The sequence below is a fragment of the Ambystoma mexicanum genome, chromosome 5p, assembly GCF_040938575.1.
Source record: "Ambystoma mexicanum isolate Mex_15411 chromosome 5p, UKY_AmexF1_1, whole genome shotgun sequence".
NCBI lineage: Eukaryota > Metazoa > Chordata > Amphibia > Caudata > Ambystomatidae > Ambystoma > Ambystoma mexicanum.
In genome coordinates this window covers 1,017,775,626-1,017,792,353 of record NC_090930.1, presented here as the reverse complement: position 1 = coordinate 1,017,792,353, position 16,728 = coordinate 1,017,775,626, and the positions used below count along the sequence as shown (strand labels likewise).

Sequence of the window (16,728 nt, the reverse complement as noted above, 5' to 3'; positions counted from 1 at the left end):
GTTAAACTGTAAGCATTTCTTTGATGGCATGTTTCTTGTCAACTGAGTTGTGCGTTATAATCCAAGCACAGAATGTAGTACAAAATGATGTAAAACTTCATCCACAACAGAGTATCACCCACAATTTGCTTGCTTATATATCCAGCCTTTATTATTTATGAGTCAATGTATATGTCCGTGGCAAGGGCACCACTCCAAGATGGCCACCAAGTAGCCACACATGCATTGATGGTGGAAATAAATGATGGCATTTCCTTACTGCTATGGATCTTGGGTTGAATCCGAGCTGCAGCCCAGAGAATAGCACACTCCTCTCTCTCGCCGAGGACACTGCCCGGACCACCTCCACCACCAACGAGCAAGAGTAGGCCCCCACAGCAAAAGGGGATTGTTTGCCGCTTCACCGATGTTATCTGCCGCTTGGGGATATGCCGCCTCAAGCCCCTTCGCATGGGGCCTTATGCCGCTTGTCAATCTGCGAGCTGCCAATGGCACAGGCACGTCTCCTCTTGCGTCAGCGGACTCCACCACATTTCTGCCATCACAGCTCACTGGCTCCAAGGTGGATAAAGCTAATGATCGCTTTTTCTTTTAAAAACGGGAATATCAACAGACATCTTGGTGTAAAATTTGTATTTGTAATTTATATTGCATTTTAGCATTTTTATGTAAAATCATTATTACCCAATCAAACTTGGTACGCATTTCGTATTATCTTATATGAAAAAAATACTTTGGTCCAGATTCTCAAAACAATTGTTGGCGCAAATGAGATTTGCTAATGCAAGTGACGAGATGTGCTTATTCAGATGTCGTTTTATTCCCTTTGCGCATTTACATAAATAAGGGTGCGTTTCTCAACACTTTAAAGTGCATCCTGAATTCACAAATGGGATGCACCTTAAAATGCCCAGAAATGAGAGTCATCCCCCTTCACCTTTTGAAACAGGCACCGTGGGAGGTGCAAATCATGACAAGGTCATTTCTGATCCTATCATGCCTATCTTTTGAAGTGTGACCGCCAGTGGTTAAGCCACAGCTGTTACACTAGCATTTCCATACCCCAAAGAGTGACGGACATTTTTTATTTTTTGAGTGTTTCACCAACACAGGGTCTTCAATGGCCCATCTCTTTGAAATGTGCTCCCAGCAACCACGTGGTTGGTCGAAGACTGTAATTCATTAGTGGTGAGAGCAAGCCCCCGACACTAATGTATGCAAGGGGGCTGGACCGCAACAGTAAATCCCCTTCTCAAACGCTCAGGTCACCTTTGTGAATAAGGTGACCTGAGCGTTTATGAAAATAGCGCAAATGAAACGAGTGTATTCTCTGCATTCCTTTCAATTGTGGTATCTTTTGAGAATCTGGCCCTTTGTATTCTTCATACCGGAGTCCTCTCAATTCTAAGCACTTTAATGACAGCATTATTGTTACTCAATCTAATCATACGGAAATTCTCCACTTTTGAATGAGGAAAGTTGGAGTCGGACCTGCCACAAGATTTGAACTCGTGAAAAGCAGGTTGGTTCTGTGTCAAAGGCCAGCTTACTACTTCAGCTATCCACGCGGACACTATTCTGATTTTCGTTATCTGGAACTTTGTTACGTTAGTCTTGTTAAAATGCATCAACTGTCATTTGCACCACCTGTTGGTGCAGGCCCTTATCTGCTGTGACGTGCAAGACTGGAAGCGTTGGCATTCGTTGCTTTCGGCCTGCGATGTCAAGGTTTCCTCTACGGCTACAACCCAGTCCGGGAATACCTAGAAGAGAGAGAGCCGGGTACGGTGGCAACGACTGGTGCTCCCATCCCACTGTTTTTGTCAGCGGGGTATGTGGCCGGGGTTATTTTGTAAGTCCTGATCAGCCGATCTAAAATAACACATTAAGACAGCCATATATATGTTACGCCTGTCTTAACCCCTAGTTTTCCGATCCAGGGGTTTTTCATGCTGTTTTGAGTTGGAATTAAGGCAGTGAACTGACTAATGAAATGTAATGTAATGAAAGTGGTCTTATATAACGCCAGTCTGCCACTATTGGTGGCCTCGCTGCACTTGACTCTGGAAGAGAAGAGAGGGGTGAAGTTCATTAGTGGAACGGGAAAAGGCAGATGTGAAATCTTCGTTGTTGATGGGTACAGGTCGGAAGTATCCGGTTCCTGAGTGGCAATCTGCTTTCTATGGGTTTGGCTGAAGAGACTTAGGAGTATGTTATCCATTAGGAAGAGCCCAAGATCTGATAGACTACAGTCCTTATAAGGCAAAAAGAACCTGCAACCCTGGCCTACTAACCCTGGCCATATACAGACAATTCTCATTTCTCTAGCTCCCAATGCCATCTCTCTCTCTCTCCCATATAGATACATTGTACCCAGTAGAAACAAGACAAGCATCTGGGAGTTGGCCGATGAGGGAAAGGGTCATGTGGAAACTCAGACATTAGCATAACCTGCTATGACTTATGGGAGGCAAGAACTTAAGATTCAGTGGAAGGGCAGCTTGAAATGTGGTGGCTGCAGTCGCGTAATTCCCCTTCCTTAGTATGCTGGTTATCAGGCTGAGAGATGCCTCAAACCTTACTCTAACACTCACAGGTGCTATGCTCAGTGGCCTGCTTGCACCTTTGCCCGTGAAGGTAAGGGCCTGGCCAGGCTTCTGTCTGGCACTCGTCAGGGGATTGATCAGGGCAGGGGCCAGAATCCTTCCTCATTTTGCTCAGTGGTCTACCCTGCTGTCTCCCATTATCCCCAAACTCTTCTCGCACAGTCCAAAATGACACCCCTACCCCGCTATTGATAAACGTATCTGTCGTCCATCCCCTTAAAAGCATATGCATTCTATAGGAATCTATTGCAAATGCCTCCTGCAATCATTAATTCCGTGAGGCATTTACACTTTTTTCCAACACGTTTCCGCTTGTTTTCACACTTTTACTTTGCACTACACCTTGGCAATGAATACACTTGCACAGAGGGGGACCTTTTGCATGGAAGTGCAAACGGAAGTGGTCCCCTCGGTGCAGTTTACTGTCTAAATGAAAATGACCCACTGTGCGTTGTTAACCTCCTGATGTGGAGGTTGAGTGCATGTGATGTGCGTCGTGCTCGGCACCTCAATAGTCTATACCTGGAGGATGCCTTTCGCACCGCTACTCTTATAATCAGACTTCACAAGAGCGCAGCACCTGTTCCGGTTACGAGTGGTTTAGAGAGATGAGAGCCCCCTGAGACGACAAGTGGATGCTAATGTGTTCTTTTTTCACTAGTAAGCCTCCCTCAGCCATTGAATGCTCCATGCCCCTAAAAATATCACTTATATAGCGCTACGAAGCCTCAGGTATCTGAGTGCTGCTTATTATTACTCCCAGTGTGTGGTGCTCATTTATCGACCTCAGAAGGATGAAAGGCTGAGTTTGGCCCTGCCGGGATGCGTACCTGCGTCAGCAGGCTCTGCACAGATGTCAAAGTGAGCCCTTTACTCACTGTGCTGTCGGACCGGGCATAGATGGTTCATTCAATCCCCTATGATGAGTCTTATATTGAAGCACAATAATGCCAATCAGTTTTTTAGACAGTGCTTCCTGCCCGATTCCTCATGCTTCTAAGTGCTGTGATAATAGCTGTTATAATGACCCAACTCAATAGTACTCAATGTATTGATCTTGGAAGGAAGAAGGGCTGAGTCATGTAAAAGCCAAGCCTGGAAGGCAGGAGGTCCCCTGCCATGCAGCAGCTATGCCGTGCGGCCCCTGCACTCTGATATTGTCTAGTGCATCACTTGTTGGTCAATAATCGCATAATGAAGCGCGCGCTTGATAAGTCCTGAAGCGCCAGGCCTCTCAGTGGCTAGGGCACAGTAGGGGCACCTAGGCTGGAGTCCCGTGGCTCGGCAAATCACTAGGATTCTTCGTGTCTGCTGCTGCTTCTCTCCTGGGACTGGAAGAACATATGTTTTGAGAATTGTGTGCAAAAGCACCAACATGCTATAACGATAGTGAATGCTGCTGACAGCTGTCCTGTCCCGATGAACTATGACGTACATTTCAGCCTTGGCCTCGAAAGCGAAGCCCCCTAAATCAAAGTTTTATGGACGGGGTGGGATTTTAGAACGAGGCTATGGGCCTGATTTACAAAAGCGTTTTACAATGGGACAGTCCCATCGAAAAACGCTCTGTAAATCAGGCCCAATAAATGTTACATGTTGTTAAGTTATATCACTATGCTTTTGTGCTGCACCAAATCACCATCATAGTAGTTTCACAGCGCCAAACCCTATTTTGCTTTCACTGTGTTTTGCTGCTTACATTCTGAACTGCTGTAAGGGCATTAGGAGGCATAGGGCCTGATTTATGGGAAAACGCCATTAGAAACCGATTTGTGAATCAGGCCCAGACTGTTTATTAACTTCTAATGTTAAAATCCCGCCAAAAGTCTTAACAAAATAAGTGACTCTACTGATTGGCATAATTATAGGGCACCAACGTGCCCGGAAGTGGTGCCACAGAATGGGACTCCACAGACACACAGTGTAGGTTTTTCCATTCCCCTGGTAGGAAGGTTTGTGATTTACGTCATTGCCGTGTGATGCAGGAGGTTTTCTGCAGAGTGTTGGAGGCCCTCAATATTGTGCTGTGATGATGGCTCCTCGTGCCATTTTGTTGGGGCAGCGGGGCTACAGAAATGTATATTTGGGCCTCCCTCTCTGCTCTCATGCCTTTCCACTGCCCACACGCGCAGCTCTGGTGCTTTCTTTTTTCTTATATTCCCTCCTTTCTGCTCTTGCTCTCTTCTCATTCCTGTTCTGCTTGTTTCGGTTCCCGTATCCTACACTCTATATCACCCCTATACACCCTCCCCGTCCTGCCTGTGGATTCCTGGTGAATACTTTCTCTAGTCCACTATACATATTCCTTTACTTAGATCCCCTGCCTCGCTCCACTCAATCCTCCAGGAAAGACTGCCTTTTCTTGCACGTATTGCCTTTCCTTTATTACATAACCGCTTTTCTGTTCCTTGTATTCTTTTCACTGTCGCTCTATAAATCACATTTTTGTTCGGTACACATTGGCTTCCACTTCTAGTCCTTCTTCCCTCCCCTTACACTTTCTCCTTCAATGCTTGCATCCACCTCTCGCCATCACATTGTTAACTTGCCATCCATCCAGTTTCCTCACCTCGCCAGTCTTTTCTATCTCTCCCTCTGTCTGTAGTTCTTTTTTTGTAGCCTTCTTACCTTCTTAAGATAGAATTTAGGGGTTGCTGAGCTTTCCATGTCTACGTTTTTTTAAATGTATTCTGATTGGTATATTCAACCCACTTTTGCAACATATTTATCAAAAAATTGTAAAATTCATTCATCCTTCCAAATATATCTCCTTTTGGTGTTTTTTTATGTGTAGCATAAAAAGGTAATTGGACAGATCAGTAATTTATAAGTCCAAGTATCGATGGCTAGAAAATAACTCATTCATAATTTAATAAATTCAGAAGGTATCTAGTGAATTCATCGAAACCCATTCCAGCTAATACCATTCCATCTAAATTTTTCCATCTAAACAAATGGCCATCTAATGCATGTTTTGGGGGGGTAAAGGTTCATTTTTGTTCAGGTGCATTTTAAAGGGTAAAAAACAGGGGATTGCCCCCACCCCGAAAAAAGACAAAAAACACCCCCAAAAAATGCATTAGATGGACATTTTTTAGATGCAAACATTTCGATGGAATGGCATTAGATGCAATAGTTTTAGATGAAATGACCATAAACCATTCAGAACATTTGTCATTGGCACAGTATGTTGCAGGAATGTTCCCTTCATCAGACACACAATAGTATTAAAGGGAAAACACATTTTGCATTACATTTCTTCTCCCAGCAATACACATTTTGTGTCACAACAAATCGTACATACTGCTACACAACTTACGATAGATCTGAAACCATTGAAGGGAGTGCAGTCTTCTGCTGTACAGCATTGATGAATACCTGGATAGGCCATAGTCTATCAAAGAAGTGTATAAAATATGGTCCGCAGACAAAAGATACATGGCTGGGTCAACTTTCAGCATAGAGGTCCATCAAAGAGGGTCAGTGTCCATAGGATGCATTTATGTATATGACAGATTGCTACCCGGAGCCTGCGGCTGTAGTTTATGAACTTTTGCGCAAAACCATACAGACGGCACTCATTCCACAGTTCATGTTTTTATAATGCACACTTTTCTGATCAAGCAATTAGCTTTAGTGAGGTAGAAAATCACAGTCAGACGTTCTAACTCAGACACAAGGAAACCTAGCACTCTTGTTTTCATTATATTAAACATAGGTCCTAAATCACTTGGTTAATAGTAGTATTGAAACACTTTTTGGGAGGCGATACACCACTGTTTGATGATGGAAAGTGAGATATCCTGTGCATAGAGTACTTGTGAGATATCCTGTAGAGTGCTCGTGATTTGCACTGATTATTCAGATAAAAGCTTTTTCTTTTGCCGCCAAACTATGGCACCACCACAAATGGCATTCCGAGCCGATACAGCGGTTAAGATTCAAAGAGTGGGTGCATGACAAGAGAAGGAGTGTTTGCCGGCAAATTATGATTTGAGCATGTTGGTCAATTTTCTGCTCGAGGAGCGTGTGTCACCAAATATGTGGAGCTAATCCGCCAGGTACGCTGGTGTGCTACCTGTGAGGGCTTTGTAGATGACACATGTAGTCTTGAACAGTTTCCTGGCCTGGAGAGGAAGCCAATGTAGTTTGCGTAGGACGGAGGTGATTTCATCAAATTTCATCATACCCATAATAAGACGTGCTGCAGCGTGGTGAACCGCTTCGAGGGGAGCCACTTGAGCAGCTGGGAGCCTCATCTGGCGAACGTTTCTGCCATCAATGTGAAAGACCACAAGGGCACAAGTCCGAACATCCTGCTGCAGGATGAAGGGTTCAATTTTGCAGAGGTTGGAGATTTGGAGCCATTGAATATTGATGCACTTATTACATTGAATAAGCTTGATATAATCTGGCTAGTGAAGGGTAGGTTACAGAAAGGTATCTAAACTAGATCAGGATGACACCTAACCTCAGCAACCAATCATCATGTTGCTTATCAACTACCCCCCTTGACACAGCACACACTCAACATCCGATAGTCCCCTATGCAGTGTAGATACCTTGTATACTTATAAGCTAAGAGGGCATGATGTGTGCAGTGCAAAGGGATATTGATCAACTGTAACCCAGCGGGCCAAATTGTTGTATCCCCAAAATTCAAATGACCCCAAATTAAGCTTATCGAAATCTTTGAAATCAACAGCTTGGCCAACACTGTTTTCCTGCCAGATGTGGAAATAGCAACATCGAGAAATGTAATTGCATTACCATTAGCCACAGTGATGGCTCATTCATAATAGGCAATCAAGAGCCGATATTATTTGATATGATTGGTTATTTATAACACGCTTAATTTCCAGAGGTTTCTAAGCGTGGACCCGGGCATCAAACCTGTGTTGCTCCGTGTCGTCTGGCTTCCAAGGCGACCACGTTGCCCCTGAGCTATCCTCCAGAGACGATCCGCCACGCATTATAGAGGAGCCAAAGTTGGCCCAGTGAAAACCCCTGAACACTCCTTTAGCTGCAGCAGGCATCTAAGGGAGCACTCCTGGCCCAGTGTTCCTGCACATCTGGAGGGCATGGGTTGTGGAGTCTCTGGCTCCCTGCCATGCAAGCCAGGGAGCGAGACTCAGAAAGTGGGGTTTGATTGACACCTCGCACTGCTTTTTTGTTTTATTGTTTGTGGGGCATGTCATCTTGGTCTCAGGCATGAGTAGGCAGGAGTTCGGAGCAGGTAAGAGGAATAAGCGGTGTGTACATATGCTTGGATGTGTGCCTGCTGGGCGGTATGTATCTTTGAGTGTGCGCATGTGTATGTGCACCCATGTGATTGTGTGTGTAGGTTAATGTGTGGGTGTGTGAGCATAGGTGCAATGTGTGCACGGAGCCAATTGTGGGCAAATGCATCATGGACATTTTTTGGGAAAATGCTCCTGTGCACCATTGACGGCCTGGTATTAATTGTGCTTTTTCATGTGTTACCCTGAAAAACCGATTGCAAATTGTTGAGCTTTTTACCCTATTTATAACCACAAGTTTGCTGTAAAATGCACCATTTACACCCCCTTTTTAAAAGCAATATCTGGGGTTAGGGGGTACATCCAAGCAATCCCTCATTTGGTTAGTTGGGGTTCCCATTGCTGTGTTCATTCACTCACACTCAATTTTGGGGAATATTTACTCCCCAACAATTAAAACATCACACATTTTGTCCTTGGCAATAAAACGCAAACACCCGTATTGTTTCCATTCAAAGCGTCCTCCCCGCTCAGAGCAGCACTTGCACAGCCTGCCCGCATCACTTGCAAAGGTGGACACGTGTCTATGTGCCATGCCAAACAGCTGGCACAGTTCTCTGGAGCCATCTTTGCTACTCCACGTTGACGGTGGACAAGCTGTGTTCAGACCAAGAGCTTCCATTTAAAGGACTAGTCAATGTCTTTCACTGCATGCTATATGTGTATAGATAGACAGATAGATTACATCACTGATTATTAGTAATCACATTAAATAAATCACAGGTACATATATTGTTGGGCACTGACAGAATGAACATGTATATTTTACCGGGCAATGCTGGAATATGTTGTTTTACATTGGACACCGGCAGCATGACGATGATATAATAGATTATTTATAACGCGCTTAATACCCAGAAGTTTCTAAGGGCGGACCCGGGGATCGAATCTGTGCTGCTCCATGTCGTTTTGCTTCCATGGTCAGCACGTTGCCCCTGAGCTATCCTCAGGGCTGGACTGGCCGTATCGGTCCATCGGCCACTGGCCGATGACCTTTAGGAAATGGGGGCCAGTTTTTTCCCCGAGGGGCCGTTTTGTTTTTAATTATGGGCTGTTTTTTTTAAAAAAATGATCATTATAAAAATGGGGTTTAGTATTTACATGAAATACTACAATCATTTTGCATGACATAATCAGGGTTGGATAGGCCCATCAGCCCGTGGCTGGGTTGAAATTATTTGGAGGCGGGCGTCGGGTGAGGGGCCAGTTTCCAGCCTACGCCTGGGCCAGTCACGCGCCGGCTCAGGGCTGCCTGCAGGCCCTGCCTACTCTGATCTGCTCTGCATGAGCACGGCCTGCAGACAGTGAGTCGGCACGAGAGACACCATGGCGCCAGTCGCCACTTTGCAAGTGAAGGAAGTGTTACTTTTTTTACAAAACACTGGGAGCGGGCTGGGCCGAGGTCAGCCCGGCCCGCTCCCAGTTTTTGGTAAAAAAGTAACACATCCTGCACCTGCTCGCAACTGCATGCCCCACCGCCTACAATAATAACCAAGCAGGAACAGCCCGTCTCACTGTCAAGTCCCTCAGTGTAAACCCCCCTCCCTTTCCCTGTGCTTCACAGCATGAATACCCTCGCACTTATCCCCTAGAGAACTTACTAGATGAGGGTCTCTGCTTCCGAGCAGACCTCCGACGTGGACCATGAGGGTATGTGAGTGCAGGAGGTCTGAGGGTTTATCCCCATTAGAGCCCTCCTTCCGTGACAGGTAAGGAGCAGCGCAGTGTGGGAGGTAGCGGCCTAAGCGCGTGTGTATGCGTGTGTTGTTGTGGGAGGGGCGGGACCATGGAGCCGTACATTGGAGAGGGACTGTTGCTAACATACATTCAAACAAAAAAATCTAACAGCAGGGAACAAGAGCAAATTTCCATATTTTCGAGTCATGTTTGTTTCTGCTGCTTTCACATCCAATTCCTGTTACCTTCTCATTCAATTGGAGGTTGTTTTCCTAATTGGAATCGCAAGGCCTGTTGCAGGTTTGGATTGAGGGGCACTGGCAGTGCTGTGTGTAGTCTTTGTCCTAGAATGGATGTATACAAGCATACATGGCAATATGTCCCATTCCATGCAGAAGTTGTAATTCTATTGCAAGTGTTTCCATATGTGCAAACATTATCTATTCCATTCAGGAGATGCTAGTCCGCTCGGTTTTAACTTTGCATTCGTGGACTTGTAGTCAGGCCCCCCCCCCCTTACAAATCCCAGAATCAAGGTTAAAACAAGACCAGGCTATGAATGACCACATGTAATGGATAATGTTGGCATGCATGTTTTTACTTTGCAATTTGGAACTTGTAGTCGCCCTAAAATCAAGGACTGCAAATACCAGAATGCAAAGTAAAGACAATAGTGGACTGGTGTATTATACACCGTGAGTGGAATAGAGCCTGATGACACATGTGCTAAAGGTCGGGATGGAGGTGCACTGACAGATGTTTGTGTTTTCTGGGTCCCAGTACTGGATTAGTGGGAGTGCTGTAGCCTGTAGATCATGGCTGAGGTGTATTCACAGAGCTCTGTGCAGGTCCTAGTATTGGAATAGCACGACGTAATGCCAGCAGTATTGGGATGCATTTGCAGCGTTTTGTGTTGCGCTTATTCACATACATATTTGATGTGTCATTGTTCTGAGAATTGTGTGTAATTTTTAGTGCTGAAATAGCATAGGTTCAGTTCAGGAGTGCAGTGAATTTCAGAAGCTGTATGTGGGCCCTCATGATAGTGCTCTAAGTCAGAATGTAGGCCATTGGCAGAAATGTGTGTTGGTACCAGTACTTATGCTATGCCCACATTTTCTGATTTACACTGATTTTATGAACATTTCTAGCAAGCACATTTACCGTTTGTTTTGTTATTGGATGCAGATACGATATGGAAACCGGGGCCATTTCCGTGTGTATAGTTACACCTGTTGTGTGCTATATGTGTGGTGACACAGGCTAGCAATTGGGGGTTGGGTTGCCCTTTCTACAGGACATTGGTCAGATCCATTGTTAAGCAGGACAATGACATTGCTCCTGAAGTCTCAATCCACCACTCCATTTCTCTTATCAGTGGAACGAATTCTGTATAGATTAGTCTTGGGCTAATTCTGCCTGTTGGTGCCTCAGAATATCAAGACTTTTGCTCATTTTACTATATCCGTTATGATAGCTCATTGGGTTGAGCACTCGCTGCTGTGACGAGTGTGAGATCTGCAGGTTGCAGGTTCGAACCATCTCAGCCTTCCATCCTTCTGAGGTCGATAAATGAGTACCAACACAGGTTGGGTGATATTGCATGTATATTTGTTCTATAAAAAAAGAGCTTAAGCGTAAATGCTATACAATAACATATTATCATTTGGCCTTGGACATCTGCTTGCATTCACAGTAATTTGACAATATGGATCTATACACACAGATATTAATGATACATACGGTGATCCATTCTTGTATAAAATGTATATCACATTAGTGAAATCATAACTTATTTTTCGTAGTGTACTTAGGAACAATGCTATTTGATGCCACTTCCTGTTTCATCAAGGGGGGAAGGGTCGTGTTCATGCCACTCCTGCGTCTCGGAGCTGTGTACCCTGTCACAGAACTGTATGCAGCGTTATGTTATTTTATGAGTTGTGTTGTAATGTAACAGACACACAAACCCTCCATAAGTAGGATTTTCTGTAAAGTCATGAATTGACACAATTCACGGGCAGATGATGGTTTGAGGGCCACTTTTTTTAAGGCATGGGGTGGGCTACTTTTTTGAAGCGAGGGGTGGGCCACTTTTTTGAGGTGAGGGGTGGGCCACTTTTTTTTGGGTGTCCGGGCCTATTTCTTGTCCCAGTCCGACCCTGGCTATCCTCCTGATATTGTCAAATGTACTGGTGTACTATGGCATCTCGTGGAGTTTTTCATGCATTCACCTTATCAATTGTAAATTGTACATCTTTTTAGTTTTTAAAACTATTTTTTCTGAAATGTGTGCTGTAAAAGGCACCATTTCAGCCTTCCATGTATACACACGTCTTGGGAAGGAGAGCCCCCAACGAACCCCAATAATGGCTCTGTCTTGCCTTCTTTTACCAAATCAGGGAAATATGTATGTTCCTCCACTTTAAATAATTCACCAAACGCCACTACTGCGTTGTGCCCATTGTGCTCATTATGCTGTCTGCATTGGTGTGCTGCGTCCTGTGGGTGGGCTTGGAAAAGCAGTGTATTGGAATGGCAAAGTAAATATGCGCAGTAACCAGCCAACGCTTCTGATTTGTGCCCTCTTCAAGGTCTGAACGTGCACCCCAGGGAGGCGGGCCTGATAGGAAGAATTGGACCACATAACAAGCAGCCCTTCATGGTCGCCTTCTTTAAAGTGAGCGAGGTTCACCTGCGGTCCACGCGGTCAGCAGCAAACAAGCGCAAGCAGCAGAACCGCAACCGCTCCACACAGTCGCAGGACGTCGCACGGTCCCCCAGCACAACAGGTGACGTCATGGGCATTGCGCGCTGTTCACATTAAAACGAAAACGGTGGGTTTCAGAAAATGCCTGGGTTTGGGGATTCCTCGCAGGTAGCCTTGAATGTAAAGTGCTTTACAATTCAGATGACGAGCGTACAGTGATAAACTATTTTTGGGTGTTGACTCCATGGGGTATAAGAAAACACAAGCGCACGTCGCCACCTAGCGGTTAGAGCGTTATTTGCTGAAATGTACTGCTTTGTGACAGAAGAAAAAAAATGTCGCTCGTCAGTTAAGCATCTTAATCCTTTATGGATAGTTACATATATATGTACCTCTCCGGAAATCTGTAGAGATATGTAGGTCTATGTGTAATCGGCATGTACATTTCGATATTCCCGCATCGCCTTCTTTGCCTTTCCTTCTTCTGACTTCAATAAAAATGAGTCTAATTAAGTTTAGGTAGTACTTACATATGTTATGTTATGTTATACGTCACTTGTAAAGCGCCTACTGCCATTGTTATGGCCTCGAAGAGTACTTACGTATGTTATGTTATATGTCACTTGCTTAGCGTCTACTGCCATTGGTCTGGGCTCGAAGCGCTGTGGGGCTGAACGACCTTCGGAAGACCGCAGTCAGAGATAAAAGAGTTGAAGAAATGATTTCTAAAAATGCGTGTGGTAAATTGCTTCAACAAGCATATACAGTGGGGTCCTCTTTTTTGTATAGGGGGCCAGCCTGGGGGAGGACGAAAACTGTGAATACAGTCCAAACAGAAACCAAGTTGGCTACCCTTAGATGTTACAATAGTTGGGGACTTGTGATCAAACAAGTAATGTGAAAAAAAACATCTTTCTAAACATATATCAAAAGATGGCAGCAAACCGGAAATATATAAAAATACAATTTATTAAGAAACATAAAAAAGCCACGAATAGTGGTCTTCAAAGGATCAATCGGAGATAATCAAAACAAATATTTCATGTGTAATTAAATATGCAAAGGACACATTCATAATTTTCATTATGTACAGACAATAATACCATACAGTGCTTAGCGCGTAACTATGCTAACTAGTTACGCGACCCCCAGCGACACTTCTGTAGATGTGGGATTTGACAAAAATTGGGTTTGGTCATCCACTAACTACTAACAGCACTGTATTACACATGAAATATTTGTTTTGATTATCTCCGATTGATCATTTCAAGACCACTATTCTGTGGCTTTTTTATGTTTCTTAATAAATTGTATTTTTCTATATTTCCTGTTTGCTGCCATCTTTTGATATATGTTTAGAAAGATGTTTTTTTTCACATTACTTGTTTGATCACAAGTCCCCAACTATTGTAACATCTAAGGGTAGCCAACTGGGTTTCTGTTTGGTCTGTAAAAATGTGTGTGTACATTTTTTGCCAGCACGTAGAGAGGGGTAGAGAGCGGCTGGGTCCCTAGCAGCAATCCATGGTTATCAGGTGTTAGAACGGGCGCCGTGTCCAATTGTCAGGGGAGTGGGATAGTCAGAAGGGGCAGATTATGTGAATGGCTGGTCCGAATTTTGTTTGAGTCTCAGCTTTATTCTATTGGATGAGGTGATGCGTGTTTTGGGTGTGTGTAAATGAGTATTGTCTATTGAGACGTATGCAGGTGAGTGGGCCGTGCCCGTGAGGGATAATGTTATGTTTTGTAGTATGCAGGTATGGCAGTAGAGAACAGTAGCAACATTATAGAAAAATGTACGTAGTAGCAAAAACGATGTCAAAAAGCAGCAAAACGGTGGCACCAAGTGTTAAATAAAAAATTGAAAGATCTGGGGAAGGCAAGGAAGATAGGGCAGAAGAACGTGATGCAATGGGTTGGATTGTATGGGGGAGAAGGGCTAGAGTGATGGTGGGAGCAGTGATCTTATGCCTTCCTTTGCCATGCGTGAGTATCTCATGCATTCACAGGTTGCTTCCTTTCAATTAGGGCATTTATTATGTATTTATTTATTTAACATTTGTAAAGCGCGCAAAACCCTTAGTCACCAGGGCGCTAGATGCAAGAGCATAAATCAATACAGTACATCATGGGGTCATAAACAACAATCGATGACAACCGATTGGTCAGGTGGCAGGGGGCGAGATGATTCTGCAGATAGGGCATCCTGGGTGAACAACAATGTCTTGAGGTGCTTGCGGACGACCCACTCTGATTGTTCAGCTCTGAGTTGGTGTGGGAGGACGTTCCAATATCCTGTAGCAAAGACAGGGAACCTTGTACCACCAGCTCTTTTCAGTCTGCTCCTTGGGGTAATCAGGCGGCTGGTGTAAAATGGCCGGGTGGGTCTAGATGACTTAGACTTTAGAATTGTTTGAGAGAGGTATCTGGGACAACATTGTTGTCCTGCTTTTTCTTTGCATCCTGGGCATGTAGCTTTTTTATTTCTATTTTAATTTCCCAGAATGCAAAGAAAAAACAAGGACAGGATGAATTTCAAAGGAGAAACCTGAGGTATCTGTGGGTGAGGGAGTTGATGAGGTATTAGCCTACTCTAGTCCCAGTAGTATCAGTTGCCTTTCGTAAAACTACACATATAAACAAACACATTGCAACATGTAAGCAATACATTGTCAGATTCTCATGCAACAAGCATTATTCTTTGATGGTTATGCTGCCTCTTTACGCATTCAGAAAAAGCCCCCCAACATGTTTCTGCCTGCGGACTATATCAGGCTTTCCTTAGTATTTATTTGTTGACAATGTATTTATTTGTTGACAATGGGCGAACTTCAGGTTTCTGTGTGTACAAAGGACACAGCAAAAAAGTAGATCAGAATAGTATGCAAGGACAGCATGATTGTGGTTCTAGCTCTCCTCTGATGAATATTCACAAGTTGCCTGGATTGGGTCAATTCTTCCTGGAATACAGCCAGCTATCATGTGTTCATCCTGTAGGCTACATCCCCTTCTCAGCTCAGGGTTACCTCTGGGCAAAAGCAATTATTCTTGTGCTCATAGAAAAAAAGCATATGGAGGTGGACTCAACTAAGTTCCCTCTCAGACACATACCGGAAAATCCCTGTCAGTATAGGTACTTGAAGGGTTGTCTCATAATGATGATTGAGTTTATCTAAGGCCAGCTATCCAGTGTGCTATGCAAGAAACTATAGACATAAGGAATGGCAACTATTGCTAAAAGGGAGTATCTCTTGCTTAAAAACTGAGTCTGCATCATAAGAGGAAAGAGTCAAATACCTTGTATTAGGCTTGAGATGCACCAATGATGCAAGATGGTGCCACTATGTCAGTATTCTTCTTTTAAAAGATATAAAGCACCTGTGACACAACAAGGTGGATTGTATAAATGAAGGGAATTGAAAGAAACATACTCTGGAATATCTATGTTTAAAGTAAGAAATACCTATGGTAGCTACATTGACCCGCACCGCAGTCCGTTGAGCAAGGATCCCTAAGCTGCCGGCTGCGTAGGCCTGGCTCATGCTGAGGGAAAGTGGGGAGCCACCCAGGCTTATTAAATGACTGCAACATTGAGTCTGTTGTTTGTTTCTATAACAGCGTTTCCTTTATGTTTATTCAGTGAGGTGCAGGCAGGTGTATTTTTTATAATACAATGATTTTCTTCAGGAGCAAAAACAATCTTTAAAAATTAGAACATTAGAATGTTACATTTTTTGTAAACTATGACAAAAATAATTGGCAATAGGTTCCTAAAAAATGAAAGGAGAAGAGAATCATATAATGTGTTTACAAAGAAAACGAAAACCAAATATACATCAGCATGCAGGACTTGCACCAGTGGTGGCAGTAAACATCAGGATCTCTGCTGAAAACACATATATCACCCATATTTCATGGACAGAAAGTGAAACCGCGGCTTGGGCCAGTGGGATTTATGGTGGTCAAGGATTACACACAGCTGCTACATTCTACTTCTTCATTCAGCCCCATTTCAAATCTCTTGGTTTTGTAAGTAAGCGGTTGTTCCCATATGTGAAATCTTTCTACGAAACCTTTCTCTTTTCTTTTGTGGTGCAAAAGTACAATCCACTTCATTTTCTCAACACTTCTACAGTTTTTCTAAAAATAATATGGAACAAGTAGAGCTATCAGGTTTCTAATGTTGATGCTACTCTGTTGCTAATGCTTGTTTTCATGGTGCACATAGTCATTCCAATGTACCTCAGTTCATATGGGCACAGGATCTAATATACCACCCTGTATGTGTTACGTTTTCTCATGTTATTCTGTTTCCACAGATATGTGAGTCCTATGTCCACTTCTATTTCATATTGTGTGTTGATGTATTGGGTTTTATCTATGTGCGGTTGTGCATCTGTTCTCAACAAGCAATTCCGATAACCTTTACTTCATT

The 16,728-nt window shown here is 43.8% G+C and overlaps 1 protein-coding gene across 1 annotated transcript in view; it reads left to right on the top strand.

The window, feature by feature from the left end:
• BMP6 (bone morphogenetic protein 6) overlaps positions 1-16,728 on the top strand; it is a 561,752-nt gene that overhangs the window by 368,626 nt on the left and 176,398 nt on the right. Inside the window, exon 4 of the mRNA XM_069613493.1 lies at positions 12,178-12,375. Within this exon, the coding sequence (XP_069469594.1) occupies positions 12,178-12,375 (198 nt within the window). The remainder of the gene's footprint in view (positions 1-12,177; positions 12,376-16,728) is intronic.